The sequence below is a fragment of the Fusarium oxysporum genome, chromosome VI, assembly GCF_013085055.1.
Source record: "Fusarium oxysporum Fo47 chromosome VI, complete sequence".
NCBI classification, from domain to species: domain Eukaryota; kingdom Fungi; phylum Ascomycota; class Sordariomycetes; order Hypocreales; family Nectriaceae; genus Fusarium; species Fusarium oxysporum.
In genome coordinates, this window is record NC_072845.1 from 339,387 (window position 1) to 358,431 (window position 19,045).

The 19,045-nt window shown below is 48.9% G+C and overlaps 8 protein-coding genes across 8 annotated transcripts; 4 read left to right on the forward strand and 4 right to left on the reverse strand.

Moving 5' to 3' along the window:
• Positions 1 to 57: 57 nt before the first annotated feature.
• FOBCDRAFT_162623 (uncharacterized protein) lies at positions 58 to 1,298 on the forward strand (the record flags this gene model as incomplete). The annotated part of the gene is made up of 3 exons (XM_059608406.1): positions 58 to 124; positions 199 to 1,037; positions 1,103 to 1,298. The coding sequence occupies 3 exons, from the start codon at positions 58 to 60 to the stop codon at positions 1,124 to 1,126; spliced, it is 930 nt and encodes a 309-aa protein (XP_059467317.1). The 3' UTR covers positions 1,127 to 1,298.
• A 165-nt stretch (positions 1,299 to 1,463) lies between these two features.
• Positions 1,464 to 2,491, forward strand: FOBCDRAFT_224943 (NmrA-like family protein). Its single transcript, XM_059609677.1, has one exon. The coding sequence runs from the start codon at positions 1,475 to 1,477 to the stop codon at positions 2,420 to 2,422; it is 948 nt and encodes a 315-aa protein (XP_059467318.1). The 5' UTR covers positions 1,464 to 1,474; the 3' UTR covers positions 2,423 to 2,491.
• Positions 2,490 to 4,968, reverse strand: FOBCDRAFT_320180 (uncharacterized protein; the record flags this gene model as incomplete). The annotated part of the gene is made up of 5 exons (XM_031187455.2): positions 2,490 to 3,063; positions 3,116 to 3,712; positions 3,792 to 4,207; positions 4,259 to 4,476; positions 4,533 to 4,968. 5 exons carry the CDS (start codon positions 4,966 to 4,968, stop codon positions 2,490 to 2,492), a joined length of 2,241 nt encoding a protein of 746 aa, XP_031038590.2.
• A 580-nt stretch (positions 4,969 to 5,548) lies between these two features.
• FOBCDRAFT_184236 (Alpha/Beta hydrolase protein) lies at positions 5,549 to 7,356 on the forward strand (the record flags this gene model as incomplete). Its single annotated transcript, XM_031187454.2, has 4 exons — positions 5,549 to 5,718; positions 5,795 to 6,082; positions 6,153 to 6,328; positions 6,386 to 7,356. The coding sequence occupies 4 exons, from the start codon at positions 5,549 to 5,551 to the stop codon at positions 7,354 to 7,356; spliced, it is 1,605 nt and encodes a 534-aa protein (XP_031038589.2).
• A 1,282-nt stretch (positions 7,357 to 8,638) lies between these two features.
• FOBCDRAFT_136913 (and other transporter-domain-containing protein) lies at positions 8,639 to 10,273 on the reverse strand (the record flags this gene model as incomplete). The annotated part of the gene is made up of 10 exons (XM_059607965.1): positions 8,639 to 8,697; positions 8,745 to 8,823; positions 8,890 to 9,217; positions 9,276 to 9,353; positions 9,407 to 9,450; positions 9,517 to 9,558; positions 9,606 to 9,666; positions 9,728 to 9,770; positions 9,899 to 9,995; positions 10,052 to 10,273. 10 exons carry the CDS (start codon positions 10,271 to 10,273, stop codon positions 8,639 to 8,641), a joined length of 1,053 nt encoding a protein of 350 aa, XP_059465059.1.
• An 821-nt stretch (positions 10,274 to 11,094) lies between these two features.
• Positions 11,095 to 13,581, reverse strand: FOBCDRAFT_137026 (Six-hairpin glycosidase-like protein; the record flags this gene model as incomplete). Its single annotated transcript, XM_031187452.2, has 1 exon — positions 11,095 to 13,581. One exon carries the CDS (start codon positions 13,579 to 13,581, stop codon positions 11,095 to 11,097), a length of 2,487 nt encoding a protein of 828 aa, XP_031038587.2.
• Positions 13,582 to 13,870: 289 nt separating this feature from the next.
• FOBCDRAFT_138214 (uncharacterized protein) lies at positions 13,871 to 15,604 on the forward strand (the record flags this gene model as incomplete). The annotated part of the gene is made up of 4 exons (XM_054704909.1): positions 13,871 to 13,917; positions 13,978 to 15,310; positions 15,368 to 15,379; positions 15,443 to 15,604. 4 exons carry the CDS (start codon positions 13,871 to 13,873, stop codon positions 15,602 to 15,604), a joined length of 1,554 nt encoding a protein of 517 aa, XP_054560884.1.
• Positions 15,605 to 16,004: 400 nt separating this feature from the next.
• FOBCDRAFT_137267 (uncharacterized protein) lies at positions 16,005 to 17,912 on the reverse strand (the record flags this gene model as incomplete). The annotated part of the gene is made up of 1 exon (XM_031187450.3): positions 16,005 to 17,912. The coding sequence occupies one exon, from the start codon at positions 17,910 to 17,912 to the stop codon at positions 16,005 to 16,007; it is 1,908 nt and encodes a 635-aa protein (XP_031038585.3).
• Positions 17,913 to 19,045: the final 1,133 nt, after the last annotated feature.

The window sequence follows — 19,045 nt, forward strand, 5'->3', positions numbered from 1 at the left end:
CTGCCGTCTCCGTCATTTACTATTCTCTCTATCTGCCCAATTTTACCAAAACCAACCATGGCCGAAATATTCTTCTCGTCAGATATCGCAGATAATGTGAAGGGAAAGGTTGTTGTCATGACAGGTACTGCCCAACATTTCACTACCAAGTTTCATCAAGTCCTCTTTTATATCATTTACTGATGATGGTGCGCGTAGGTGGTGCGCAAGGAATTGGAGCAGCAACAATTTCATTGTTGTATGAGAGAGGCGCCCATGTTTATTTCGGTGACGTGGACGATATCAAGGGTCGTCAAATGGTCAGCCATCTCCAGTCAAGCATGCCTCACAGTGGTGGAACGGTACATTTCCAGAAGCTCGACGTCCGCAACTACAACGAACAGCTACAGCTCTTCAAGACGCCTTATGAAGAAAGAGGTCGTGTCGATATGGCAATCTCTTGCGCTGCTATCATAGAACCTAATGGTTGGTTTGGGCCGGACCAACTGAGCCTCGAGGCAGTAATGACGGAACCACAACCGCTTAAGAATACTATCGACATCAACCTGACGAGCGTTGTTCTCTTTTGTCGATTAGCTCTTGCTTTCATGAAGGCAAATGCAGACACGATCAATTCAAGCGACTTCTCCAAGTCTATTGTCTTGGTGTCTTCTATCGCTGGAATAACAGAGGCAGCTGGTCTCTTCGCCTACAGCGCTGCAAAGCATGGCATCATAGGACTGATGAGGTCATTACGAGCACTATCTACAGCCAAGTTCAATATTCGCATCAATGTCGTATGTCCCTGGGCGACAGACACGCAGATGATCGACAATGTCCGTTCCATCTGGGACAAGCACCGTCTCCCGCTGAATGCGCCCAATGATGTTGCGCAGTTCATCGTTCAGCTGGCGGCGGATAAGAGTTTAAACGGGAAGTCTGTTCTGGTGGCTGGTGGCAAAGGGTATGACACTGAGGAAGGCATTGATAGGACAATGTCCGAGTGGTTTGGGCCTCTTACGGAGGACTTCTGGCGTGGGCAAAAGGCCCTTGGGACGGTGAGTACTATGACTTCCTTCTACGATGTACTTTTGAGAGGGTATTTGCTAACATCAGACATTAGGGCGATGAATGGTCTGATATTTGAAACATGTGCCATCTTCAATGAGTATAACGTTATTTGTATTAGCATCCGTGGCTTGAATTCTGGTTTAGTATGAGCATAGTGCCAGTCTTGTTCTTCTGTGGGTTGGTATCTCCATAGTTGACAAAGCATAGCAAAGTCCGCAGCTCCATATTAACAGCAGCGGAGTCCGCAGCTCTATATTAATAATAGGGTTTGTTTAATAATCAGTCCGAACCTTTACAACGGCCGGATAACTAATCGCAACTCCTGCAGTTATAGCAAAGGTATAAAATTCCATTATCTAATTTAAACTTCTTTTTGATTTGCAATACCTAAGTGTCTACTTTCTTTAAAACTTCTCTCATTAACATGTCTCCTGCATTTCTTGTCGCCGGCGCCACTGGCAATACCGGAAGAGGCGTTGTCGCAACGTTGTCGGAACTTCTCAAAGACAACAAGACCTTTTCTGGCTACAAGATTCTTGCTCTCACACGGTCTTCTAGCGGAGCTGCTGCCCAGCAACTCGCTCGCCTGCCAAACGTCGAGGTCATCGAACAGAATTGGGTTGAGATCACCGCCGATTGGCTCCGAGAACGCCACGTCGTCAGAGCTTTTATCGCCTCGCACAACGAACCCAATCACTTCGCCGAGGAGTCTACATTCCATCTCGCTGCTCTCCACGCTGGCGTGGAATACGTCGTGCGGATCTCAACAACTGCTGCGAACGTCCGTCCTGATTGCCCCGCGTATTATCCAAGGACGCATTGGGCGATTGAGACCTTGCTGAGCTCGCCCGAGTTTGATAGACTAAAATGGACTTCGTTGCAGCCTAATGTATTTACGCAATTTTGGCTCGGTCCCGCGGCCGGCTTGATCAAGACGTTCCGCGAGACCGGGAAGCAAGAAACCTTGAGGCTCATGGCTTCAGAGGATGCTCCTGTTGGCATCATCGATTCCAATGAAGTAGGAGTCTTTGCAGCCCACCTTTTGGCTTCGGAGGATGTTACTCCGCACAGCAAGGCTAAATACGTCATGAATGGGCCCGAGGATATCACTGGACGTCAAATTGTCGGTCTTGTTGAGGAGTATATCGGTACCAAGGTTGAGGATGTCGTCTTCAAGGACATGTCGATGATTGAACAGTTCGCAGCCCATACACAGCAATCCAAGAATGTCATCCTGTCAATTAAGCATGCTCCGGAAACTGCATGGGAGGGGAAATGCGGAGTTGCCACGACAAGCAAGGAGGTCCTCCAGATTGCTGCGCCCAAGAATACACCTGCTGAAATTCTCAAGACATTGGTTGGGGATAACTAAGTGATTTGAATAAAATTGGGTATTTTGTATATATAAGTGGAATTAAATAAAAGAATAACTATAACGCTCAGAAATGGCTCAACATCTCAGTAAATGGCTCCGTATCGAACAGAAAGTTATCTGTTCCCTGGACTGATATCCCGTCCCAGTGAATATCAGGTCCTCCTAGTGCCATGGGCAGACATTCATCAACAAATGCCTGGCCTTCATCTGGTAGTCGCCACATACTACCCATGGTCTGCGTCGCTTCCGTCACCTGTTGCAGCATCAGCAATCCTCCAGATGGTTCATCGCCTGCGTCATTGAGCGTAGCAGACGTAGCGAATGCTGATATTTCAGTGTCTGAATCTGCTGGAATACTTTTCTCATGGTCTAGTGTAAAGATCTGGCTGAGAAATTGCCCACTGCTCTTTCTCCGAGGTGGAATAAGACGCTCGCGGTAGCTCTGTAGTGCGTTGCGAAGCTCCGTTAAGACATCTAGATAGCGGTGGGCTTGAGGACTTGTACGATCCAGATCCCGAATAATACCAATTCCGCTATGTAGAGCTGCCTCGGTCTCGAACGTTGCTGATCTTTCTGATAGCGTGGCCTCAACGAAGAGGGAAAAGGCCATGATGAGACAGGCACTGAAAATCCAAGCTCTTGACCTACAGTTAGGACATGTTTCGATCGAGGGGAAGTGAGAGTTCTTACTTGAGTAACGTCATGTTCTGTATGAGTAGGCCAGCAGATTGCGTTCTCCGCGTTGTCTCCACCAGCAAGACAGCCGCATCAATGCAGACCTGAGCCAACTCCTTTGTCTCTCGATCGCTTGTTCCATATGGCCCAAATGCACCATCTGACCGATCTAGGCGTTTCAGCTTCACGAGCATACAGGATATTAGAATCGGTCTAGTGGCCAACATAACAGCGTAATAATAGAAGGCTGAGACAGCAAAGTTGCCCAACGTCTGCCACCACTGCTCCGGAGACATCGGCGAGCTGACTGTGCAATTTGTCATGCTCGATGGCAATGCTGAGCTCCAGTCACGGAGCTGTCTCAGAAGTTCTTTTATCGACGTCAGATTCGTGTCTTGTTTGTTGTTGAGGTGATATGTGATCTGTTCGAGTATAGTGCAGACTCCGTAGCATGCTGACATGGACGTGAACTCCGGCGTGCACGGTTCTGGGCCATCTGGTACTGAGAATGATGGGTTACTTATTCCACGTCTTGGGGATGAGGCTGGGGTCTGGGCGAGGACGGCCCCGAATGCAATGTCTAAGATGCGCAGGCTTTTCCATACCTGAAGCCTGTTGGTACACGTGTGTCAGCTTCTCACCATTATTGCTCTCGTCAAGCATTTGGGGTTAAATCCATAAGGTCACCTACCTGAATCTATGTGTTTCTGGGGTCAGATTGCGATAAGACTCGGGTAAATGTAAACCAATCGCATGTGCCACTCGAGTCGCAACACCCAGATATATAAAAGCCCCGTCTCTCTTGCACGCATTCACCATGTAGATACTCATCAGTAGAAAGATGGCTACTAGATCACCTGTAGGGTCTAGTAGCATACCCTCAAAGGCTACCTTTTGACCACGATCAAAATGCTTCTGCGCATGATAAAGAGTCTTGGGGCTCGTTCTACAGCCCTGCCCGCCGACGGCAATAGCCAAGTCGATGATGGCGCCTTTTTGGCAAGATTGGGATAGACCAGAGGCGCCGGAGCGGCCCCTGCCTTCTTCAGTCTCTTCGAGCAACTCTAACAGTTGTTTAGGAGAGTAAATATATATAATCCCGGTCGTCTAAGGTACTCTGTTAGCTCCTTGCCTGCCAGAGTGAACCGCCAACCATACTGCGACTAAGAATCTCTGGATGTAGTCTCGCTTCTCTTCCAAGGTTAGCTGGCTGTCCGGGCTGTCCTCGGCAATGTCGTGCGAGGCTTGAGGATACGATGACTCCAGCATAGCCTTGGCCCGTTCTTTGTCGGTGAACGGGGATGGCCCCATATAACAGAGGAACGTGTGACGTAGGAAGTCGAGGAATGAGAGTGATGCGGAATCGCCCATTGATACTACAAAGACAGTAAGCTTTGAAGAGTTGATTGGCTATTCATTGACCTGTACTCACGGTTTTCGCCCTCTGAACTCTTATCCTGACTGCCGACATTTGACATGCAAGATGAGAACGTTGTGTCGGGAGTTTCATTCGACTGTTGTCCGACTGTAGACTCTGGCGTCTGAGGTGCCTGCACTTGCTCGTGTGTATCGCTTTCGTTGGCGGATATTACTACATCAGAGCAAACAATGTAATCAAGACTAGAGCATTCATCGTTGCCGCTGGAAATGATGTCACTGCTCCGGCTCATCGCTCGACGTTGTCCTTTGCTGCTCATGCGACGCGGCCGAGCTGCCTCGGGATCGTAGATGCAATAGGGGACGTAGTCCCGCCGGCGGCAATTGGCGCATGGAGTTTGCGAGTCACATCTCTTCTTGCTGTTTTGGCAAGGTACGCAGGCTATGACAGCGCGTCTACGATCTTCCGCGCGAACTTTAGGACGAGGCATGATGAGAATCTTGGTTGTAATGATACACTTGCCGCTTGCCAATTCATCAAAAGCTGTTTAGTGGGGATTGATTTCAGGATCAATCAGCTATGCCAAGATGGATATGACCTAGAATTGTCTACAATCATCTGCCGCCCCCAGAGCCGAGACTCTAACGCTTGCGAGTTAGTGATATCAATATCTGCACATTGTGCGGGGAAGCTAGGGGGTAGACTACATCATAACCTAGGTTTAGCGGGGTATAAACGAATAGCTCCTCGTCTCTCGCTTACAGATGCATGACAAGTTACTGGGCCGGGTAATGATATTCATCCACGCGATATTTGAGGTATCATCTGGCGGCAAGTGCACTCTTATCCCCAGCTCGGTCCGTCGGATAGCTACCTAGGCGGGGAGAAATCCGGGGTAACAAGGAAGAGTTTGGCCAGTGATGGTAAGGTAGAACTCATTACTCCGCATTGCATAAAAGTCGTTGACGTCTTAAAGTCCTCGCTTCGGCTACAATTGTAGCGATCTCCTCTTTACTCCGCCATTTGTAAACATTTGATAATATCACGTTCCCCTCTTTTTTGCCCCAATCATGGCGTTTACGCTTAACCATACCCAATTGGGTGATATCCAAGGCTTCAAGGTAGATGGTCAAGGAGTCGTACAATATCTGGGCATTCAGTATGCCACTCTAGCTCATCGCTTTGCTGCTCCAGAACTGAAAGCCAATTATGGGGGAACAATTGATGCGACAAATCGCGGGTAAGTTGTTGCGTTCACCAGGCTCTTCCCCAGATCTGCGAGCATGATTTGAGCTAATTGTCCATCCTCCTCACAGCCCAACTGTTGTTAGACCACCCCTGGCATGCGATATTGAGTTTGGCCTCATCCAAAAAGCTCTAGACAAGCCACATGACCGTCCTATGTCTGACCTTAACGGCCTGACTCTCGACATCACCGCTCCCGAATTAACCGTCAACGACAACAATGCAAAGATCCCCGTCCTTGTTTTTATTCATGGAGGAGCATTCATCATAGGTGACAGCGGGGCGCCACATTATGATATGGCTGCCATCGTTGCATATTCCCAGTCTATCGGAAAGCCTATCATTGGTGTGTCAATCAAGTAGGGCCCCTTCTTCAGATCAAGCCTACGCTTGTTCTTGCTGGAGGTCTCTGTTGCTGATGGCAAACAGTTACCGACTTGGAGTCGCAGGGTTTCTGGACAGTGACGAGATGAGAGCTACGGGTATCCCACCAAACAGAGGCATTCTCGATCAAAAGACAGCATTCCAATGGGTTCGTCGCCATATTGGCGGGTTTGCTGGCGATCCAACTCGTATCACTGCCATTGGCCAAAGCGCAGGAGGCAGTAAGTATTCATGACAGCTCGGTTGTTGTAGACAAGTCAGCTGATCATTTCTACAAGGCTCCATCATGCACCTACTTGACTTGGACCTACCTGGAGAAGCCCTTTTCGATCGAGCCATTTGTTTAAGCGGAAACAACTTAGCTGTTCCTTCATCTACCAAACAAGTAACCCAAAATGCGTATAATGCGGTACTCCAATGTCTGGCAATAGACTCAGCACTATCAAGCGAGGATCAGTTAGAAGCGCTGATTGCCATATCACCAGAGGACATTCTATCCAAGGTTCCGCTTTCGATTCCTCTGCGGCCCGTGGTAGAGACAGACCAAATGCTTTCATTCGGATCACTCAAGACTCATTTAGCTTCACTCAAGCATAGACCTCCTCTAATGATTGGTTCTACTGACTTTGATGCCGTTGTCTTCGAAATTCTGGGCCTTTTCGCAGACAGAGAAAAGGGATCTTTGGCTGAAGGCTTCACCAGATCTTTGATGAAGTCCATTCCTGAGGAGTACCACGTCAGGCTGGAGAGCTTTATCAGTCAGTATGGAATTTCAAAAGATGACAGTGATGATGGAACATGCGTCAAGATTCTCCAGTTGGGAACAGATATTAAGTATTTCGCCACGTCAGAACACTATGCTACCTTTTGGCCGGCTCAGGCATGGCTCTATTACTTTAATGAGTCTAACCCATGGGAAGGGCCGCATAAAGGTCGTTCAGCTCACTGCCTTGACATAGCTTATCTTTTCTTGAACTACAATGGCTTTATGAATGACTCCCAGAAGAAGACAGCAACGGCATTTGCTCGAGATGTCATTAGTTTCACCCACGGGGAGGCTCCTTGGGCCGAGTTCCATGCTTCGAAGAAGACGAGAGTGTATGGGGCAAATGGAAATGGGGAACTTCACAGAGCCACGGTGGGCACACCTTATGAGGTGGGCCCGTCTTATGAAGTCCAAGCTCTTTGGTCAAGGATAGGTCGCGATAATCTAGCTCAAGCTTGGGATGCTTACTCCGCAAGGTCGTAGTTAGTGGCACTAGACGAGATATGGAAGACACCTTGACCTTGCACAAAACATTTTCTTAGGGCTTTGGCTACTTAGTAGTGTCACAACAACCTATTGCCGACTCTCATTGTTGTTTAGATGACGCGGAGCACGCTTTCGCAACCTGGCCTCGCCTTGTCTGATGCCACTTAATACACGTTTTTGTCTGGAAGGTCAGCAATGACGCTGTTAGTATAAAATCAGTTTAATTACTTAGGGCTGCTTGTTATGTGATTTGCATAGGATGTTATGAATAGAAAATAGTAAATATAAATAATAAGATCCTAGTCAAAGTGCAATTCATTTCGAAAATATAGAAGTAGTAATGTGCTTATATCTCCTCCTTATCATTATCCTTAGTTAGCAGAACTGTATGCATCTGCCTCTCAGCTGACGTGATAGTCTTAGACCATCTCCAAGCTGGAACCTTGGACTCATACAGCTCATCAATTTCAGCGGCGGATCGACTATACAACCAAAAGTCAGCTAATTTGCTCCATAATTAGGTAAAAAGCTTTATCCCCTGTGTTGTTTTGCTCTAATTGTGGAGATGCCAAAAGACAGAAATTTGCTTACCCCTTGGTCTCTGGGACATAAAGCCACATAAGAACGCAGACTGGCACGGAAAAGGCGCCAAAGACAAAACATGCCTTAATATTGAGTTTAAGTAATAAACGTGGGACAGCATAGCTATGAGAGTTAGAAAGAAAACTTGACTAAATGTAGCGTTATCCACTTACCTAAAAGCGATTCCCAGAATAGACTGAGCAAAGAATGTAACAGGAGCAGTCTTAGCTGTTACATCATTGTCAGTGAATGCAATCATTATTAGAACAAAGAAGCACACGGTAACTTACCTCGAAGGAGAGCCGACGGAATCTCAGCCGACATGACAAAATAAGACAAGTTGACGATCTGGAACATGAACGACCAAAGACAGCAAATAAATAGCTGAGGCGTGTTAGTATTGCCCTTCAGTGAAAGGAAGAGCAGGCAAAGAACAGAACAGGGGAGTGACTATGACGTACAAGAGCAGTGCCAGTGGCCACGTTGCCAGTAGTAGCTCCAGCCCACCACAGAGATCCAGCGATAAAGAGGAAAGCACAGATGGAAGTCTGGGAAATGGTGATGAACGTGCGTCGACCAAATCTGTCAGTCGTCACAGTCCATAAACTGACCGCAAGGAGGTTGCAGCAACTAGTAGCGGGGAGATTAGGGTTAGTGCTCTACAAGGATATAAGATGTATTATGCACAAGGTACGACTTACGAAAGGATGAGAGTTGCAAGGAATGGATCAGAAAGGCCGGCAATCGCAAAGAAATCTGCACGGTTAGGATGATACTTAGGACGAGAATGACAACGAACTTACAGGTCGAGTAACTCAGAATGATAGACAGACCGCCAAACGGCCCGCTGACAGCAAGCAACAAGACCGTAAGGGTTCGTCTCTGTTGAGGAGTCAGTATTAAGCGCTTGATTCAACGCGCAGGGAAACAAATAAAAAGTCACCATACCAAATTCAGGCCCTTGAAAACGTGTGTAAGCTTGGGTGCTTCGTCCAAGAGTTCCCTCTCATGCGAAATCGTTTTCTCGATGATACTGTATTCCTGTTCAAAGTCATAGCCTTCAACGTTGCCATACAGGAGCTTCAATGACTTCATGGCTTTCTCTTTCTGCCCATGGCGTGCGTAATACCAGGGTGATTCAGGAACGAAAGCCCAAAACAGAAGCATCATTACAACAGGAGCGATGAGGATTCTCAATGGCAATGTGTAATCGTCAGGGTGGTTCTTGTTCAATCTCTGCATCATCACATTGCAGGCGATGTTGCCGATATTACTCCTATACGGAGTGTCAATTTATGCAAACATGCGGTGATTCAGAGCAAGGCGAAACGTACCAGACAGCTTGAAAGGTGAGCATACCACCGCGAATGTTGTTTGGGCATATTTCCATGACGTAGACCTGACAAGTGACCCTGGGGAGTGTTAACAACTGAATAACAAGGAATGTAATGTAGATAGGTCTTACTGAAGAATACCAACACCTGCACCATTGCAAAGTTTTCCAATGGCCTGTGACATGAGTTTCAGCATTCACACATTGCCTCGTACAAGAGGTAGTTAGCAGCTAGGACTCACCCATACAGAAGGGGTCTTTGCCACATTGAGAACAGTGCAACCCTAGAGAAGTCAGTCCTGCGACCCTACCCTGCCTGTATACTACTTACGACTGCCAGCCACAGCCAAGCGAGATAGAGGCACGCCTTACGGCCGAATCTATCAGAGAACCTGCAAGGGTTAGCAGTTGGACATGATGGCAGAAGCGCACAGCGCAGACAGCACGGCTTACCAATGGATATAGAGGAAGGTAACAATTTGACCGACGTTCTGATCTGGTTAGTCACGGCTTCGGTTTCAGAATAGGAGAAGGTGGACCAACGAGGAGGGAAGTCCATGTAGATACTATTCACGATGTTCAGCATCAGAGACTTCACGCTTATGGTCGTGCATGCCAACTTACCCCAAGTGGGATCAAGTGCCTGTACGCCCGAACCGCCTTTACGTCCAAACTGTTTGATGAAGCCGGCATTCGCGATGATGTTGTTACCGATTTTGAGCTGGGTGACAAAATACGTGTGAGCCTCAGTTCAGCAACCCAATGCCAATCACTCACCTCAAAGCCTTCGCAGACATAGCCGGTATAAACGGCGAGAGCGACGAGAGCGACCCGCCTAAAGACCCAGACGGTGCGCGGGATGGACAGGTCATCGAACTTGGACTTGACGAGTTCGTCGGGATGATATTCGGCATTGGGGGATATCTTGTTATCGTCCGGGATAGACTCGACGTGCGCCAGGTCAGGCCTGTCTGACTGGGGCTTCTGGGAATGGGCCATTGTGTCGTTGGTTGCAGCACGTTAACTTGTCGGTTTTGGATTAGAGATGATAGAGCGTTGGTAAAATTGATTGAGAGGTGGTGGCTGGCTCTAAATATATTCTTTTCCCATGTGAAGTCTAGACATACAACCCAGAATCACAATTTGCTGGTTCCAGGGATGGGGAAATCCTTGAACTCGGTAAGCTCTGACCCGAGGCTGGGGAACCCTGGGGTTACCTGTCGATCTGGGGCCCCAGACGCGATAGTTCAGCCCAGGCCCCGCATCACTACAGCTCATGGGCTGATGCCACGGCTGCGGGGATCCTTGCACTCCGCGGAATGCTTTGTCATTCCATACCCCGGGGCCCGGCTCCGTGGAACGTTCTTAGCACAGGTTTTATGTACAACGCACTACGCCTTAGGGGTATCTGGGGTCCATTGAAAGCAAAAGTTTCCGTCTGGTTCACCAAAAGAGTCACAAGATCGAGAATGCGTTAATAATTCAACGTGCGGAACGAAACCCGGCTTCCGCCACCTATGTCTCTACGAAGCCGAGCCAAGCGTACTGATGCGTTATGGAGAGAGAAGTGCTCGCGGGTTTGGTCACATCAACAGTTCTTTGGAGATAAATCGAATGGCTTGATTGCCCCCGCTTATACATGGCAAGCTCACTGATGCTGCAGCGACTAGTTATGGTGATGGACTTTGGGCGTTAGTGGTTAGAACGTATAGTATAGTCAAGCTCATCAATCTCCAGCGAAATGACATCAAAACCCCGACATCTTTGAGCTCGTAACTAAAATGTATTTCTATGCATCTATACCAAGTCATCTGCGACATCTAGGCACTTATCGTAAACTCCAATTGCTGCCCTGTCCAATCTAGACGTAGTTCTTGGTTCGGCAGGATTACATGCAAAGGAACTGGTCGAGATACTAGTCTCTCCCCTCTAACAATTACCTTCACGCCAGCGTCAGACCCAGTCCACGAAATATGTACGGCTCCCAATGTCTCACCGCCAACCGTGCCAACAGGTACAGTGGCACTTAGGCTAGAGTAGAGTTTCAACCTTGGTTGGAACTTGATAGCTTTCCAGCCGGGGCGATCTGGCCTCACTCCAGCAACTTCCGCCATGAACTCATAGAGGGGAACACTCCCCCAAGCGTGGCAGTCAGACCGCTGGGCGACAGCATCCTCGACCCAGGTGGTAACATGCAGTCCCAGCTGATCATACCACGGTTTCCAAAACTGGTGGAAATGGTCATCATAGACGTTTCCTCCTGCGAGGGAAAGGGCTCGAAGCGTATAGAAGGACATGGCGATTGATTCCTGAATGAATTGTCCAGCGACTGTTCGATCTATGCTTTTCCGCAACAGTGTCTGTGCCTCCCCGCCGGTGATAGCTCCGCTCAGCACAGTCCAGATTTGGCTATGCTGGCTGTATTTTGGCATTTCGCACTCAGCGTAAGCAGACACCAGGCTGTCAGTAAAGAACTCGCCGTCAAAACAGTGCGCCCGAAGAGATGAAGCAATACGCTTGGCACGGTCCCTGTATTCGTCTCCAAGGGCGGGCCTTCTAAGAGCACTGATGAGCTTGGATACGGCGTTCAAAGTGTAGGCGTAGATCGCATTTGTGTAGGTAGAGATGCCAGTACGCTCAAAGACAGCTGGATATCCGTAAGGCTTCCACTCCTTTGTCCAGTCTATGAAATGCCATTTACCGGCATCTGGTCCGAATTCGAGCTTAACAAGGTGTAACTCAGAGTCGACGCGAGATTCAAAGTATGTCAAAATGGCATCGGCGACAGGCATGAACTGTGATAAAAACTCTCCATCACCGTAGAAGTCATGGTGATCACACAACATGAGGATCCAATATAGTGAGAAGTGAGGGATGAATTGCTGTCTATGAGTAGGCGCTCTGCTTGCTGTTAATCCGAGTCTCGGATGGAAAGAATTATGCAGCTGGATAATAGCTTGTCGTGCCAACGCATCATCCCCGGAGATACAATAAGTGAAGAGTGCAGAGCTTCTAGTATCCATGGCATACTGCATCTGTTCATAGAAAGGACAGTCCTCGTAGCAGTCATGCATGCAATTGACCAAAGTGCGTACGCTAGTATTCCACAAATCGTCCACAGCAGCGGCAGAGCTGCTATGGTTTGGACCTCGTGTGGCTGAAAGTACCGCTCTAACGTCTAGAGGGTAATGCGCCATCTGGAAATCAAGCCCCCGAAAATCCAAGCCTGAGCTTCCAGCAAGAATCTCGACCTTGATGAAGCGAAAGGTTCGGAAGTGAAACGGGGCAAAGGTCTCATATTTCGTCTCATCGTAATATTCCAGGCGATTGAATCCATCTGCTCCCCGGAAATGATATATATCATGTGGACCAAAGAGTTGTTTCGTTCGATCGCTGCGATGCTCTTTCCTTCTCGCGCCTGTATAGTAGTCCGGCTCATCTTCATAGCTCTCGCTATACGTGATCTTGATATAGCCACCTCTCTCTGGAGGCCTTGAGAAACAGGCACGGATGAAAGCCGTTGTGTGATAGGCGACCTCAAGCTCCAACTCATGATGCGATCCTGGCTCAAGATGCAGTCTACGCTGCAGAGGTGTGCCATGCTCGTGTCCAAGTAAGAGCGTACTCCATATCTCCATTGGCACAATGCTCTTCAAGTTGTATATTCCTGTAAAACCGGTGCCTGCCGTAATGCGATGAGGCGGTATGAGGCGAGGCGAGAGGTTCCAGGGTGTCGAGTTGCCAGTTGAATTCTTGAACTTGAGGACCTGAGCTGGCAACCAATCAAGCGGACGACCAGAGTCTTGTACTTGGTGGCTTTCGTAGATGTGAAGAAAGACATCCTCAGACTCGTCAACTCGGAGGCAACTGTTAGGGTCGATTGCAGTCTCCCATGAATCGCTACTGGAGAGTAGCTCTGGCCAAGGTGCGTTGGTGTCTTGAGTGGTGATTCTCAATCCCCCGGTGGGCAGGCGAGCAAAGGCTGGGGCATATTGTGTCGAGTAAAAAAAGCGCAGAACATGAACGCCGATATAGTTATCTCCTTCCTTGAGATATGGTCCAATGTCAAGCTCATCATAAAACCATAAGTTATGGTCGCCTTTGACGGGGCCGAAAGCGACGAGTTGGTGATTCACATAGAGCTTGTACTTGGTGTCGGCAGTGATTTGGATCTTGAGAGACTCGGGTACTCTGTCAGATTCGATCGAGAACTGCCTCCTAAAATGGACGAATAGTCCAGCTGTATCGGGTATGTCTTCAGAGAATGATGGATGCCACATCCATGTTCTGTCAAAAGTGGCTGACATTCTGGGTTAGGAGAGCAGCCGACAAGAGATGAGTTGGCCAGGTGAACACGCTGGGATTTGCCACGTTAATGAGCAGTGTCATGTTACAAGCGGCCTGGGCGGAACAGCACGCACACTCCGGAACGAGATGCACGCCGTATACGCGTATAGGGCTCTCTAACTAAATTAGGCCCTTATGCTCCCAACCCCACATTTGATCCCCATAAGACAGACCGAGCTCCGCGGAATAGCCCTTGACTGACTTACTGCTCTCACTCTCACGCTCACTCGCGCATTCCACGGAGACGCAATGCCACCTGCACATGCCTGCAATGCCTGCAAGAGACGAAAAGTCAGGTGTGACGGGGTTGAGCCCTGCTCTAACTGTCGAATCTCGCACCTTGACTGCACTTACAGCCATCCCTCAACACGGCGCAGTCAGAGTGTGCGGAGTATTCCTATTGATTCTGGGCAAGATGACCATACCTTGGGTGGCACCACGGACTACACGCTCCAGAGCTCGGTGTCCCCTCAATCGCTACCCCCTCCAGGCGCCGAATCCGCTCGTCGTGACTCCAGCCACGGACTCGACTTCTACCCCGACCCTGCACATGTTCACTCAACTCTTCAGGCCACAGCTGGCGCCCTGTTGAGCCCAGAGCCCATCGCCGACGCGGTCCGCAAATGTGTTGACTTTTTCGTCCAGTATCAATTTCCAAATACCCCGGTAGTTCATGAGCCCACGCTCCGTGCTGCCGCTCTCCTCATCACGGCAGAGCACGTTCCACCATTTGCAAGCCTCATCTCCTCAGCCTCGGATTTCCATCAGCAAGTATCATACTTGCGAAAATTTACCTTGGCCACAGCACTCTGCGCCTCTGTCATGTCCGTCTTGCCCGATCGTCCCCCTTCTCAGCGAGTTCTCTTGGCGGCATCGTTTTTATCAGCGTCGAGAGCCATGCTCAGGAGATATGAGGAACATGACCTCGAGCATCCAGACTCGACATCTCTTGTTATCCGTATGTGGCATTCTGCTGCTATGCAGAACAGCACCGGCAAGGTCGGCACGTCGTACCATTATCACGCAGAGGCGGCGTATCTAGCGCAGCGAATGAGGCTCTACAACGAGGTGTCCGTGCAGGAGCATCCCAAACTTGAGGTGCCTTCGCTCCGTGCGAGTTTCTGGCTCTTGTATCTAGCGGACAAAACCTCGGCTGTTTTGCAATCACGTCCTCCGATCCTCAACGAGCAGTTCTTTAAGCGTGAATTTACTCTACTTGAAAATGGCCACGATGACAATTTCCTACTGGACCCTAGTCGGAAGGTAAACGAAAACAGCCTTGAATCGCGTCTTCTTGTTGGGTTCCATCTGAAACGACGCATCTGGGCTGCTGCTGCCAATCTGCTCGACGACGTAAGATCTCTCTCGAGTCGCCAACTGGCCGGCTCGATACAACCCTTAGACGTGCAACAAGAAATTTCTCGTTTGAGCGAGTTATATTTGGTACTCACGAGTCTTGCGGACGAGTTACCAGCATGGCTCAGAAATCCTGACCATGGTTCCGATTGGGAGGACGGGCAGGTCACTTCTTACCAGAACAAGTGCTTCTGGACGCAGAGAAGTAATATAATGACCGTGTTTCATTGCATAAGGCTCGTTATTCTACAAGAGTGTATCGATAATGATTTCCATGCTCTTGTCGGGCTCAACCGTCAATCTATCTCTTGTGCTACCCGGAAGATTGAGATTGTAAGAGATTTCCTACATGAATTACACATAGTGCCTTTCTACTGCTTCCAAGTCCAGGGAGAGCCCGCGGTGAGTGTCAATAATAATTGCATGATACGTAAACTAAACTAAATAAACGCTCATTCTGTCTAGGTCGAGCGAATTCGTCGTGTTGGGACCATACTCCTTCACCTCGTTGACAACGCCGAAAACGCCACGATTGAGAGAGTTGCGCGATCTCAATTCGACAACTTGCTGGATTTGTTGGCACAGCTGGACTCAAAAGCTTCGGATGAACTTGCTGGCGGGCTGTGAATTGATACAAGAGTCACCATTCTGATCGTATTCTTGATGGATCAGCATCGAGGGTGTACCCTTTGGTTACAAATTATCGATAATACAACTATCGTGTATATTTTTCAGAGTGGAATTCGTCCAGTTCAGGGAACTGCCTATTGTTCGATCATACTGTCATGGAATAGAACTGGTCACATTTATGGTGTAATCATGTCGAACTCTTGATTAAGCTAATGGGACCAAGCCTATCGATACCGGCGACATCAGAAGGAACAGATAATCGCTCGCGTAAACCAGTCCATCTCCCTGAAGCAATCATATCCTATCACAGCTCGACTGCTTCATAGAGCCACGCGCGACTGCCCCTCACAACATTCAAGGCGCACTTACAGAGAAGCTATCATGACGATCCATCCAGCTATGTACCGTTTGGGGGCGCTGAATACTTCTTGCCATCAATAGTCGTAGTCAAGGTGCCATTGGCGTTGAACTCGTTAGTCAGTACATCAATGGTGATGTGGAATCCGTCAGCACTGGTCTTCTTGGTGTTGTAGATACCAGGGCCAGTCTGTGTCAGGTTGGAATACCAATCCACATGGCTCTGAGTCAAGCTGTCAGACGCGGTTGTGGCATTCTCCCAACCATTGAGAAATATTTTGCCGTCATCTGAATAGTTATGGTATGTGACTGCAACCTGTGCAGGCGTGATTGCTACCTCAGCATAGCCTGAAGCCTTAGCATCAAGGGTGTATCGCCCGGGAGTAACACCCTTTCTATCTGGTGTACTGCTTCCGGGGACATATAGCTCAGCCCATGGGATATCGTCGGGTACAGTGTCAACTGGTGTGTATTTGGCTGGCCTACGGGCAGTGAAAGTGGCTAAGACGATACGAATATCTTTGCCATCCGGTTCTTTCGAAGGGTAGCAAGGCAACGGATTGATGCCACCGCAAGCAGGAGCCTCAACGTGAGCCTCCCAATACACGACCTGGGTCGAGTCAGGGGACCATTGGGGGTCGGCTTGACCATTCCACTCTGGATCACGGAGATCACCACTGCCAGACTTACTAGAACCAGGACCGTTGATCTTCTGGCCATAGTAGTTGTCACTCTGGCGGTCACCATACGCGTCGAGCAACCACGGCGAAAAGAAGCGACGTTGTCCATTGTTTCGGATCGAAGATGATACAGTTGTCGTCACCAAATCAATCAGGGGAGGGACGTTTCGCATTCCGGCCAGAAACGTTTGTCTATCGGTCCCGCGAGTGTCCATGATAGCCCACCATTTTCCATCAGGCGAAGCTTCGATCGGGTCAACGTAACCCGGGTCCGAGGTGATACGACGAACGCGGCCAGATTGTAGGCCTACTGCAAATATGTCAAGGTTGCAGGACTCCACCGGGTTTCCTACATAGACAGCTTCGTCGCCGCGCCCGCTGAATCCTCTCAGCTCACCAACACTAATGGCGCTTGTGTTCAAGGTCAGCTGAGATCCTTGGGCTGCTACCGGCGCCGGCAGATCGGTTCGATACAGCCTATACACCTTGATCAAGTCGTACCGTGGCGCGAGCGGCAGGCCCGTCGTTGGCTTTGGGTTGAATTTGAGACGGCCAAAGTATGCAAACTGTCCCAGCTTGGCCCCTACGGTGAAGGAGCTAAAACCGAGATGAACATTGTCTGGATGCAGTCGAAGTTCTCTAATGCTGCCGCCAGCACCAGAGCCATCTGCACTGACATCCCAGTGAATAGGGTAGACATGAAGCTGGTCCGGCGTGCACTCATCGCTGATAAGCAAGTGATCTCCGCAGTCGGCAATATTGCTTCCAAATAAGATGCGCTTTCCGTCATCAAAGGCCTGCGGGTAGTCATAGGTTGGGGTTTGTCCGACGGCGTTCTCCGCCGGTACGCCGCAAGTGATACATTTCCACTTGTCACCATTTCTAAATTTGGATCCGTCTGTCTTTATAATGATGATTTGGGAGCCATTATATATGCTAGCAGGATCCGGAGCCAAAGGCGCACCGATATAAGGCACAAGCGCAAGAACGTGTTTGCCATCTGGGAGAAACTCCCCGGATTGAAAAGCCCGCAAGCTCTTGACTGGCATACATCCTGTTCCGCGCGGGTTGATCTTGGTGGTACAGGCTCCCGGTGCATTATTGGAGATGCCTGGGGGTAGTGGCAGTCTCTTCAGATGGACAGGCTCCGGCTTCGGCGGGGGTGGGACAGAGTTTGCGGAGCGCGGCTCTATAGCAGCAGCTGTAACTAGACTGCCCTGCCCGGCCAAGGATATGGCGAAAGCTGTAAGAAGTTGCATTGCAAGCATCGCAATAAGCGAACAGCTATACCCAAGGGTGTGATGCTGGTATGTAGGGATTATGTGATCGATGGGAGCCAGAAAGATAATGAGATGAGTTTGTATTCTAGAGCAGTATGTTTTTTGATTCCGTTCATTCTTATATATATCTACCAAGTCTTCTGTACACGACATGGATATAATTATCCAAGAACCTTCCCCCGCATTTCGGTGCTTGTCTTTCCGCGCTTTAAACATATAGGGCAGACTGGGGTAGTACTCCACCTTTGCTACCTTGCACCAAACTATGCAAGGAAATTCCCATGGTAGGTCAGAAGGAATTGAACTATACCGTCATTGAATAAAGACAGCCGCAGGGGTGCATTTCCCAACCTCAAAGCCGCTAGCCTCTTCAGTCCAGGGCTCGACTAAAATGCGATCAAAGCTTGCTTCGTACTGCGAACTTTAAGATACAGATACCAAGAGGACCTAACTTATTCTAGCTAGAGTATGAGCACATTTACATGCACCTATTTCTTTGCCTAGCAGAAGGAATACTCTAGGACGTGGGCGTGTCCGCGGAGACGAGGAGATGAGGAGGTTAAAGCAAATAGCCTAAGCCCTCCCATAATGTCATTCCGGGCATGCCACACTTCCGCGGAGTTCTAGTGCAAGCTAGTGCAGTATGCGCTTAAAAGTACACGCTTTGAAAGAGCATCATACTACATAGTGCACAATTAGAGCGAAACTGAAAGTCCTGGACTTTCTGCCTAAACGCGTGTGGGTTATTCGTATTCCATATGAGACGGCTGCATTCTACTGACTTACTAGAGCTGACTAACTTCAGCACAGCGAAGAGACTGTTGAAGCCTGTCAAACTTGACAATACACCTGAGTGGAATGCAATGATTGACTGTGTTTGCGCTTTGACTTCACTACCTCCGGACTTTACAAAAGGGACTTTAGGGCAGAGATTTGTCAGTGCCTGGTTGTATCACTGAAGAAGCTATAAAATGGCTCAAAGATTGACTCATAGTTGATTTGCGGATATGGAATTAATAGATGATTTGCTAGACCACGCAAGTATAGCTTCCATCCTCGTGTTTACTTGACGAAAGAATAGACTACAGAGCAATGTATAAAACAAAGCTTCCCATAAGTAG

What these genes read in the sequence shown, in the direction of transcription:
- FOBCDRAFT_224943 (XM_059609677.1), top strand. Translation starts at nt 1,475, where the DNA reads ATGTCTCCTGCATTTCTTGTCGCCGGCGCCACTGGCAATACCGGAAGA.